This window comes from Macaca thibetana, chromosome 1 (assembly GCF_024542745.1).
Source record: "Macaca thibetana thibetana isolate TM-01 chromosome 1, ASM2454274v1, whole genome shotgun sequence".
Taxonomy (NCBI): domain Eukaryota; kingdom Metazoa; phylum Chordata; class Mammalia; order Primates; family Cercopithecidae; genus Macaca; species Macaca thibetana.
The window spans coordinates 63,880,907-63,892,952 of NC_065578.1; the positions used below are offsets into that span (position 1 = coordinate 63,880,907).

The following is a 12,046-nucleotide window of genomic DNA, read 5'->3' on the forward strand; positions in this document are numbered from 1 at the left end:
GGAGGGTAGATAACTCATCTTGTCCTAAAAAATAAAATGGTTTCTTCTAATATAATCCAAATAGAGTTAGCTTATCCTGAGGACAATTGGCTAAACTGCTTAACACTCATAGATATAGTAGATATTGAGGGATTATTTCGCTGAATTAATTTAAATGTAACTTGAGAGATTGTGTTAGCAGCATTAAGAGATTACTCTGTCACTGAGTAACCCAAGTGCATTTTTTAGCATTTTAGGAGGCTGTTTGCTCTGATAGAAGTACTGACTATTAGAAGGTATTCACATGTTCCCATGTTACACAGGCCTGCTTCACTTCAAAACATGGATCCCATGTTATAATCAGTGAAAAAAACCCACTCCCAACCCATAGAGAGCTCTTCTAGAAATAGAGTTCCTTTTAATGTAGAGACTATTTTTTTCAGCTCAGAACATGACAGAAAGACCTATATTGAAATCCACTTTCCTAAGAGCTGTTTATGAAGTGCTACTTTTAGAAGCTTACGGTAACTTTATTTTTCTCTTAGAGAATAGACCCAATTATAAAATTGTATTCTAGTCATTCTGGTAGGGTTTTGTCTTTTGGTTCCTTGGAACACACAACATAGGAAGACAAACTTAAAGGATGACTGTGAGATTGAAAAGAGAGAAAATAGTAAATGCCACTTCAGAGCACCTTGTCAATTTATAATTTGGGGAATGGAGGAAGAGGATTAAATTTATTAATCTAAGTGAATATCTTTGCCAGCAGTACTTGAAAGCAATTCCAGGAAGATATAAATTGCTTCTGTGTTTAAGAGTCTGCAACCATCCTCACAAATCCTATATTTCACTTAACTCTAACCTACCTATTAAAATTTTCTCCTTTATCTTTTACTTTTACTTCACTAAGTAAATCACATGAGCTGCTTTATAAGGCACCGTTCTTTAGTTCTGATTTTGCTAGTCATCAGCCTCTTCATTTATTTATAAACCATCTTTAAATAGGTTCTATCTTTCTTCTAATATAATAGGATAATAATTGAGAAATTTGGCTTTCTTTTACTTTTAAGTCTTTATCAAGTGGCTAGAACTAGGTAGATTGGCTTTTGATTCTGTGGTGGAATTGTCCCCACTAAATTTTGTTGAAGCATCCATTTCTAGGCACAAAGTGAATCTGGAAATACTACTGTTTCTGCATATGAGCTTAATAAATTAGACTACTTTTTAAGCTATGGCACACTTGCCTATGATGGTCTGCAATGACAAATCAGGCCGACTCTGCAGGGGTGCCATAGGATTTGTATTTTTCATGAGTTTAAGTAGTGATGTTGGTCATTTCCAACCAGGACAAGAGAAAGCAGTAGTTGGAATAGAATGAATGAACTTGATTCTGTATTGGCTGCTCCTCAGTCCGTCCTTTTAAAGTGAGAATTCACTACTGGCCTGAAAAATAGTCAATTCTCAGAACACTTATTGCAAAACCAATTATGTATTTTTAAGTGCATTTCAAATCTAAATCGAAATAAATGTTGTATTATTATGTCCTGTTCTAGCTTGTGCTTATTAACCCACATTAGCAAAAAAAGGCTAGGGTCACAGTTTCAAAGGGACTCTTTTCTTATCCTATTGTTAGCCCCATGATTTTCTGTTACATACTCCAAGTCTCCTCAACAAGAAGAGAAAACAGAAAATATAAAATTAGATACCTTCTATCACCCTGTCCTCATGTCTTCATTCATTCATCATATATTTAATGAACACCTTCCATGTGAGGATAGAAGATAAAGGCAGCAGAAAATAATGTATGCAAAGTCCCTGTCCCCATGGAACCCTCATTTTCTAGGTTAGAAATTCTTTATTGATTTTTACAGGTACAAGACACTTCCTTTATTCTGTGTATTGTGGTGATACAACCAGAAATACCTGTGAAACAACTGAAGAACCTCAACACTGTTCCCAGCAGCAAGCTGCTGTACCACCGGCTGGATCTCCTGGGCCAGCCCAGTGCTTGCCTCCACTTCAAACAGCTGGCAACCCTAGGTAAAGCCCTTACACTTCCTTCACGTTTTTACTCTTAGCAGCTCACTGTAAATATCCTTTTGAATACCATCCACCCCACACCCCAAAAAAAGATACTGAATGCCTGCAGAGTCAGCTGGTTTGGGGATACAAATGTGAAGACAATTTGAAGCCTGGCCTTGAATCAGGTCGTCTAGCAGACGCTGAGACAAGGTTTTGTGTGCTGGTGATTTATACAGGATGGGCTTTGAGAAAGCAGTGAGGAAGTGAGGAAAACAGGACAAGGAAGGGAAAAAAGACAAGTTTGATGTTGAGTGAAGTTTTAACTTCAGCCTGGTCTTCTAGGGGGGCTCTGGAGTGTAAATTACACCAATAGGGTTTGCCCAGACTCTATGAAGAGAACTCAGCTTTCACATTTCTTAGTCATTTTCAGCTTTCTTCTAGTGCTAGGCACAGAGTTTTCAGTGTAGCCCAAAGTCCATAGAGGGAGGCACAGATACAGCCCATTAAAGATAAACATGTAAGTATGGGGATATTGGGGGGGGGTGAGGTAGAATAACAATAAAAGGCCTCCCAAGGAATCTATGTAGCATATCAGCAGTAATCTACCACAGATCCCTATCTTCAAAAGGGCTTAGGAATACAAAGATAATTCAAAGGAAGCAAAAAGGAATTTACATTTATTACATACCAGATGTTTTTTATTTTTCATCTGAGTTGACGTGTGATTGATTTGAGTTTACCAAAGATAATTTTCCCCCAGATAACATAAAATATAGCAAAGCTGAGATTTGACCCATGCACCTCTGCTCTGCCATGTGCCAGGCACATACTAGGCATTCGTGATCTATGTTGTCACCAAACCACAGTATACTCACAGTACAGTAAAACAGGTATTCTCTTTTTCACTGTTGAAAAGACTTAGGGTTCAAAACAGTTAATAACTAAGAATCATGACATAACTGGCCAACTGAGAAGAAGGGGAACCAATGGGAATAAAATCAAGGCTAGAAGTCTGCAGTCTCTAGATTTCAAATGATAGCACTCGTGTTTGTGTTCCTCCCTTAAATTCCATCCTCGAGAGTTCTGCCTGACCATGAGATCAGAAGAGCAGGCTGGACTAAGTGGTCTCTTCTGGGATACCTCCCAGCAGTGCTGACAATTTGGATAGAGCCAGTGATATTGATCCAAGAAGGCAGGATTTTATATTTCTTCGTTTTTATTTTATCTTTGAGGTTTTGTTCGTTTTTATACGAAAAAGTATGTTTAAAATTTTCGTATTTTTAAGAAATGCTTTACTGAAACGCTAATGTGTACATACCTCTTTTAAGTTCTGTGTGAGCAGGCTACTGCTGGTGAAAATTAGGTCACTGTTTTGAAATTTAAGACAGTAAAGTACAATAGTTTTCTTGATGAAAAAGAAACTCAAGCCTAGATTTTTTGTTTCCTTTGCATAATCTCTCAAAGCTACAGTTTCCAATATGGCAGCCACTAGCCACATGTAGCTATTGGGCACTTTAAATATGGCTCGTCCAAATTGAGGTATATGGTAAGTGTGAAGTTCATACTTAATTTTTATATTGATGACATGCTAAAACTATAATGCTATTGTGGATATACTGGATTCTATAAGCACATTATTAAAATTAATTTAATACTACTTTTTGCCTTTTTTTTTTTTTTATCTTTACTTTGACAGGAAGTTTTGCTCTTGTCACCCAGGCTGGAGTACAGTGGTGCGATCTTGCCTCACTGCCACCTCCGTCTCCTGAGTTCAGGTGATTCTCCTGCCTCAGCCCCCTGATTAGCTGGGATTACAGATGCGTGCCACCACGCCCAGCTAATTTTTGTATTTTTAGTAAAGATGGGGTTTCACCATGTTGGCCAGGCTGGTCTTGACTCCTCACCTCAGGTGATCCTCCTGCCTTGGCCTCCCAAAGTGCTGGGATTACAGGCACCACGGTGCCCAGCCACTCTTTGCTTTTCTTAATGTGGCTACTGGAAAATTTTAAATTACATCTGTGGATTGCATTGTATTTCAGTTGGACAGCAAGCACTGTCTCATAGAGATTATTCAGATAATGTAGTTTATGAACTTAATTATTTATATACGATTAACAAGCAGACCATAGGCCAGTGTCTGACTTTCACTGGGAGATCTTGCCACCCTTCCTCACCTGGATGGTAAGGCCCCAGGACAAGGTGGAGAGGTAATCAGGGGCATCTTAGTTAGGATCAGTTGGCAATGAAAATGAACCAAGGTAATTAAAATACAATAAAAAGGGAATGGGAAATATAGGAAGCAGTGGCAAAGTTTCCATTTGATTTCATTGATGTGGGGGTTTAGAGGCCAGGTCTTAAATATATGTCACCTTTGTTCAAGTGAGCTAATGGAAGGACATCATCTTTCTCGGTACACAAAGAGACAAAGAAAAATTTTTTAGGAGTAAATAATCTAAGGCAATTAAATATGTATATGTGTGTATAAATAAGCATGTCTACCTCCTAGACACAAAGCTTTGGGTTCTGTATCTTGATTCTTTCTCTTTGTGCTCACCTCATCTTACTGCACTAGCCTTTTCTAAAATGCCAGTCTCTGTCACTACAAAAGAGACCCACTGCCCAAGCCACCTCTCCTTCTCTTTACTCTAGCCCCATGGCGACTCTTCTGTCTCTGAAGTGAATGTATGCCTTTGACACTTCTTATATTATTGTGTTATTCTTACATTGTTATTTTTCTCTATTTTCCTTATCCTTTGTCATTCCAATTGGACCCTAACTTCTTTGAGTTCAGGAACTACCCTGTCTCTTTTTGGCATGTCCTTGCATGGAGGGCCTGTAAAAGAATATATACATGAATCCACAGCATGCTGCTTGGCACTTTTCGAGCCTTCGGTTGTCTTTGCTTTGGTTAATTAATATAATAATAATCTCCCAGGGTAGCCAGTGAAGATACCATCAGAATTAAATGAGACATAACATTGTTTAATGTTTTCCGGGAATGGCAGACTAGGTAATTCTAACCCAACCTACTAAGGACAACTATTTAATAAAATTCCTGGATTGAAACATAATCCTGGATTACAATCTTGTAAAGCATCAGAGCTAACATGATAGAGAGGAATTACTGGGCAAAAATCTCAGAGAAAATAATAACCTAGAGGAGAGAGCCAACACTCAAAGCCACTTTTGCGATGCACATATCTACCAATCCAGAAGAAACAGCTGTGAAATTAAACAGTGCTTTAAGTAGCTACTGCAGGCAAGGAAGATAAGCAAAAATCAAATCCAGGGTCCACAAAAGGTAGAGACTCTAATATATTTTACCCCCAGTCCCACATACATATATGCTTTTAGCAGAGATTCTAAAAGATTACATCTTTAGCGGAAGGCCTGAAGTTAAATCAGGCCTTGACTTGGGGTTCCTATCATCTGAGTGGTTTGGGGAACTTCAAGCATTAGCCTTTAAAATAGGATTGGTTGAAGTCACACAGTGCTTAGGTCAGTATCCTGGCTCCTAATTGGGAACTGTTTCCAACACCCCACCTGCTGCATCTTGCAGTGTGGCACCAGACAGGATGAAACAGCAATCCTCTCTATAGAAAGATCCCCCATCTTCTTAGGCCTCAAGCTATTTCTACAGATTAGTTTTTAAGTACAATGTCCAGCACAATCAGAGATCACCAGGCTACCAGGAGACAAGACATGACGTGTGAGAACTAACAAAAGGAGTAGAAGATGCCCTGTGTGTTTAAATGAGATAGGACACATGATCATGCTTTCTAAAGCTTTTAAAAATACTGTAAGGTTGAATGGTAGAACATTCATTGTGAGAATTTTTATCTTAGAGAACTAGGATTTTCCTGTTAGATCAGACCAATAATGAAACATGTATACATTAGCTACTATATTTCTAGAAGCTTTTATGTCAAGTTTGCTGCCACCATCTGAGTAATTTTTATTTGATTTTTGCATTGATTTCACTGTTCCATCTTTCTTAAATACTACTAATATGAATAATAGCTAATACTCATTTGCTTTACAAATATTAACTCATTGAATTCTCACCATATTTCTATAAGATTGCTGCTATTATCTTCCCCGCTATGCAAATGAGAGAAACACACACAGCTAGGAAATGGCTTTAATCCAGACTGGCTTCATGTGTGTCGTAAGCTGTCCCCTCATTCCTCATAGATATTATATGTGGATCTCAGGTAGTTTGAAGAATTTCTACTCCCAGCACTTGTGTCTATTGGTGCATGTCTTTACCTGTTCATTTTTAGGACCGTAAGCTCCCTGAAGGGAGAGAATGTGGCCCTTTTCCTTTTTAGCTCTTCTCAGCACAGGGCTCTTTGTTTCCTGGTGGAAGATACTAAGCCGCCACCGGGAGCGGTGGCTCATGCCTGTAATCCCAGCACTTTGGGAGGCCGAGGTGGGCGGATCACGAGGTCAGGAGATCGAGACCATCCTGGCTAACGTGGTGAAACCCTGTCTCTACTAAAAATACAAAAATTAGCCGGGCGTGGTGGTGGGCACCTGTAGTCCCGGCTACTCGGGAGGCTGAGGCAGGAGAATGGTGGGAGCCCAGGAGGCAGAGCTTGCAGTGAGCTGAGATCAAGCCACTGCACTCCAGCCTGGGCGACAGAGCGAGACTCTGTCTGAAAAAAATATATATATATGTATGTGTATACATATATACACATACATATATATATAAAGCCACCATAGCTGACGGATTGGCAGAGCCCGAGCGATGCTTTTGTTCAGCATGAGATAGAGTCTCTGCATTCTCAGACCTGCTTTGTTTGCTTCTCTTTCAGAAAGTCCCACCGTCATGCTGTCTGCTGGCAGCTTTTCCTCCCCCTATGAGCACCTCAGCCAGCCAGAGACAAAGCGCATGGTAGAGCACTACACTGCCTATCTCAGCGACAACACCCGCCTCATTGCTAACCCAGGCCTTAAAGTAAGTGCTGGTGGGAGCTCCATTTCTGGTGTCCCCCTCCACCAGCCCAGCAGGGGGTGCTGGCAGTGAACCTTTGAAGTAGGAAGCCCAGCTCTGCATCTGTGCGTCTCAGCTGGAGAGCTGCAGGGTGTGGCCCAGGGGAGGCTGGTCAGCAGTGACCCTTCTGATGGATTAAGAAGCCCCGTAGGCCACGTGGAGAATCTGTTACAGGCCTTAGAAGCACTGGGGGTTTCCAGTGATGTTACAGGGATGTGATTTAGAGACTAGTGAAACTTTCCCAGCCCTGTTTTACCCAGGGGAAGAAGTAAAGTGCCCCTGCTGTCTCTTGAGATAAATATAAAGTTTAAGGAACAAAGCTTTAGGGTTAGTGTGTATATGTGTGTCTACTAATGACTCGCTATAGGATTTTTCTTCTTAAACTCAGAAAGCCTAGCTGGGGTGAACAATTGAGTGATCACGCATCCGCTGACTGTATTTCTGCAAGCTTTTGTTTTCACCAAGTTTGGCTGCATCCATCTGCTGTGGAAAGATTTTTTAAAAGTAATTGGGCTTGGCTTCTCTGCAGCAGAGCTTCGGGAAGCCCTGCCAGCAGCCCACTCTCTTTTCATGTGAGTTTTAAAGGATCCCTGCTATGTCTTCCTTTGTTTCCCAGTTCTCTGTCAGAAATGAAGTAATGGCTACCAGCCACGTCACAGATGAATGGATGACACAAATGGAAATGAGTAGCCTGAACACTTACATTGTCCGCCGTTACATAGCAACGCCCAATGGCGTCCTCAGAATTTATCCTGGTTCCCTCATGGACAAAGCATTTGATCCCACTAGGAGACAATGGTGAGTTTTAGGGGCTTCCATTATCAAAGGTTCTCCCCCAAATCCTGGAGAGACATGGTAAGTACATACAATAAAGCAACTTCAGGCCATTAAACTAAAGAAGATACTTTCGTGGTGGTGAAAAATGTTTCTGAATAGTGTTTTCAGTGCAGCATTAACAACAGCTTTGTGGGCTTTTTCTATCTACAGTGTTTTTATCTCTTCATTGAAATTTTGAGCCTGAAATTCTTTATGCTTGGCCATTTTAATTCCTAGTGGTTTGTTTGATTCCTACCTTATGCAAAATGTGTCCCTAGTGGATAGACTTCATTTTACTACACATGATTATGGAGTCAAGTTACAGCTTAGGTATGACCTGTGAAAAATGAACACACAAATTCAAAAACATTCTTTTACTTCTAGGCTTTATTTTGACTTTAATTTTCAAAAGCAAAAGCTAGCAATGTGCTACAGCATAGCAGGGGAGTCAATGGGACATAAGAACAGAAAGTCTACCTCGTCTCTAAAACATCTCTACCTGGTAAACTTAGCACTTTGGAAGGCCAAGGCAGGTGGATTGCTTGAGCCTAGGAGTTCAAAACCAGCCTGGTAGCATAGCAAAACCTCATCTCTACCAAAAAAAATACAAAAATTAATTGGATGTGGTGGTACACACCTGTAGTCCCAGCTACTCAGAAGGCTGAGGTGGGAGGATTTCTTATGCCTAGGAGTTTGAGGCTTCAGTGAGCCAAGATCACACCACTGCACTCCAGCCTGGGCAACAGAATGAGACCCTGTTAAAAAAAAAAAAAAACCAAACAAACAAAAAAAAACTATACTGCAGATCTTAGTAAATGCCCAGATATATACTGGGTTCAGTGTCTCTTTTTAAAGTAAGAAGGAATTTCAGATTCTCTTTACTTTTTGTGTTGATACTACAGCAGATACAAAAGATGAGAATCCTTTTGTATTTCAGTGTAACCCAAACGAAATTCATTATAAATATTTTTAGACTTACAAGCTCACTTTTCTTTGAAATTTACAGAATAGAGGTGCATACTGTAAAATAACATGACTTTCTTTTGTCTCCATTAGGTATCTCCATGCAGTAGCTAATCCAGGGTTGATTTCTTTGACTGGTCCTTATTTAGATGTTGGAGGAGCTGGTTATGTCGTGACAATCAGTCACACAATTCATTCATCCAGGTAATATTTTAATTAACCTTATAGTCATTTCTTAAATCTATCAAGGATGTTTTGGAACTCTGAATAGAAGAGTACTGACATCAAGGCTTAGAGGCAGAAGCATGACCTTTAAAGTGAGGCAAGCTGGGATTTGAACATCTTCTCTCTCTGTCACCTTCAATTCCATAGCTGTCTCCTGACGTCTGTAAAATGGGAATGATACCTACCTCACAAGGTTGTCATGTAAAATGAGTCAGTGAAAGACTGTTAGCCCTGCTCTTGGCAGCCATGATGATGTTTACGAAGAAGAAAAGATGTTGGAGTCTAAAGAGCAGTTTGAAGAGATACCCACTTTAAAATGGTGAAAGAAATATCAATAGAGGCCTGACAATTATGATTGCCAGAGAGTGTTTCCCAAGAAAAAGAGGATTGTTAATGAAGAAAAACAGGCTGGGTTCATTTACTCACACTTGTAATCCCAGCACCTTGAGAGGCTGAGGTGGGTGGATCACTTGAGACCAGGAGTTCCGGACCAGCCTGGGCAACATAGCGAGACCCTGGCTCTACAAAAAATAAAATAATTAATCAGGCATGATGGGGCATACTTGTATTCCTAGTAACTCAGGAGGCTGAGGCCGGAGGCTTGCTTGAGCCCCCAGAGTTCGAGGCTGCACTCTAGCCTGGGTGACAGTATGAGATCCTGTCTCAAAAAAAAAAAAAAAAAAAAGAGAAAAAGTACCAAGACATCAAACTTATTGCCTCTTGTATTTGAGTCTAATTCTTTAGAATTTTAAATAAGTTGTTTATTTGGTTTTCTTCTTTAAAAAAATAATTGTCCTTGAAACTATCTCTTGAAAAATTAAAAGGCTTTTTGAAAATTGATTTTCCCAGAATGTTATATCAATATCACTGTAAATCTATTTAGAGTGCTTTATGTTTCCTGCTTTTAAGGTTTCAGTATTTAAGCTCCAGATGTCAGTGAAATGTTTGGTGGGGAGGCAAGTCACACACATTGTTTTAATCCCTTCATTATACAAATAGCTATTTTTTCCTAGCAACCAAGAAAGACCATATTTTGACTGGTACCTGTAATGATGCCTTAACATTTATAGGAGGCAGATTTTCTTGCTTAAGTTCATGCTTTTCACTGGTGCTCATTACGTCAAATGATTGACATTCAGTAAAATTCCTCTAACGGAAGTTCATTGGGAGCAAGAATTGGGAGGCCGTAGGTGTAGAATTTCAGTATCACGGCCTGTGTCTCTGTGGAAAACGGGGCCCTGCAGCCAGCCAAATGTTGACTCCTTTGTAGGGTATGGTATCTGTCTGACTCTTGTCAGCTTCTCCCATCATATAAGATTTCATATGCAAACAAGTAAACACTTACTTAGAACACATCCCTCGGTGTTTTCATTAACAGACCATGTGTGAAGCACACGCCTACTGATGTCTAAATACAGTGATTTGTCATCCCTCCCATATATTCTAATGGGTTGAGAAAAAGTAAACAAAGGCTGTTTCTTTTGAGGGGACCACAGTCACCTTGGTCTTTGATTACAATGAAATGGGCCAGAACTGGGCTCTTAAAGACGTTGTTACAGTACAGGGAATCAAAACCCAGGTGTGTCTTAGTCTTTGGTTGACCCAGCTGGCTCCCCTCACCTGGCAGCTTATTATCAAGAGCCATTTGCTTTTCTATCTAGATGTATTATTTTTGTTCAGGAGGGCAAGGGCAGGGGCAGATGTTCATGCTTGTGTATGCATGTTTACATACTTTTGTTGGGATTCAAATGGGTGGAAGAATTTTGATTTGGTTTGTTTACAAATATTTATCATGTTGGTCCAAGTGAATCACAACTTGGAAATATGATGGACTTTCAAGTTAGAAAAACCCAGGTTCAGGCCAGGTGTGGTGGCTCACGCCTGTAATCCCAGCACACTGGGAGGCCGAGGTGGGCAGATCATGAGGTCAGGAGTTCAAGACCAGACTGACCAACATGGTGAAACCCCATCTTTACTAAAAATACAAAAATTAGCTAGGCATGGAGGTGCGTGCCTGTAATCCTAGCTACTTAGGAAACTGAGGCAGGAGAATCGCTTGAACCCGGGAGGTGAAGGTTACAGGGAGCCGAGATCGTGCCACTGCACTCCAGCCTGGGCGACAGAGTGAGACTCCATCTCAAAAAATAAAAATAAAAAAATTAAGAAAAAAGAAAATCCCAGGTTCAGCCACATGCAGTGGCACATGCTTATAATCCCAGCTACTCTGGAGGCTGAGGCACGAGACTCACTTGAACCTGGGAGGCAGAGGTTGCAGTGAGCCAAGAATGTGCCACTGCACTCCAACCTGGGCAACAGAAAAACCCAGGTTCAAATCCCTCATTTGGTTACTTTTACATCATGGGTTGAACCTACACAAGTTTAACTAGAATATAATAAGAGCAAGAAACGACAGTTGAAATCCTGGATTCTGCCTCCTGAGTCACTTGGTCAGCGTGTATATTCCCCAGAATAAGTGTCTGCTCTTGCCCTGCATAATATGAAATCCCATGCACCTGGTTGTTTGGATATTTTGCTTAGCAGAGTGTGATTTTACTATTTAGAGCTGTGTATTTTTCAATCAACAGAGTTTAAAATGCAAGTCAACTACCTCTTATGGTGCTCAAGCAGAGCAACTGTGACTTTGATGGATACGTGGATAGATAGGCTTTGCAAAGGTTTTTTTCAAATGATTACTAATGATGTTGGCCTTGGGTGCCAGCTTGAGAACTTCATCCCTCCTAACACATGGTTCTACTCCCAAAAAGTAGATTTTCCGTTTACTGTTTGCATGACTATAAACAAATTTCTTTTCGCCTTTGTTTCCCCACTTAAGAAAGTGAGATATTAGAGCCTACCTGAAATGATTATTTTTAAAGATTAAATTAAATAATATATGTCAATCTCCTAGAACAGTGCCTGGTATCTGGTAAGGGCTCAATAAATGTTAAGCACTTTTATAATAATGTTTTGTGATCTCTTTGACCTCATATGTAAAACAGAGGCCGTAATACCTGCATTGAACTGCTAGGATGAGAATTAGAG

The 12,046-nt window shown here is 40.2% G+C and overlaps 1 protein-coding gene across 1 annotated transcript in view; it reads left to right on the forward strand.

The window, feature by feature from the left end:
- CACHD1 (cache domain containing 1) overlaps positions 1 to 12,046 on the forward strand; it is a 225,867-nt gene that overhangs the window by 189,875 nt on the left and 23,946 nt on the right. Inside the window, exons 13-16 of the mRNA XM_050757476.1 lie at positions 1,851 to 2,019; positions 6,822 to 6,964; positions 7,617 to 7,798; positions 8,873 to 8,983. Of these exons, the coding sequence (XP_050613433.1) occupies positions 1,851 to 2,019; positions 6,822 to 6,964; positions 7,617 to 7,798; positions 8,873 to 8,983 (605 nt within the window). The remainder of the gene's footprint in view (positions 1 to 1,850; positions 2,020 to 6,821; positions 6,965 to 7,616; positions 7,799 to 8,872; positions 8,984 to 12,046) is intronic.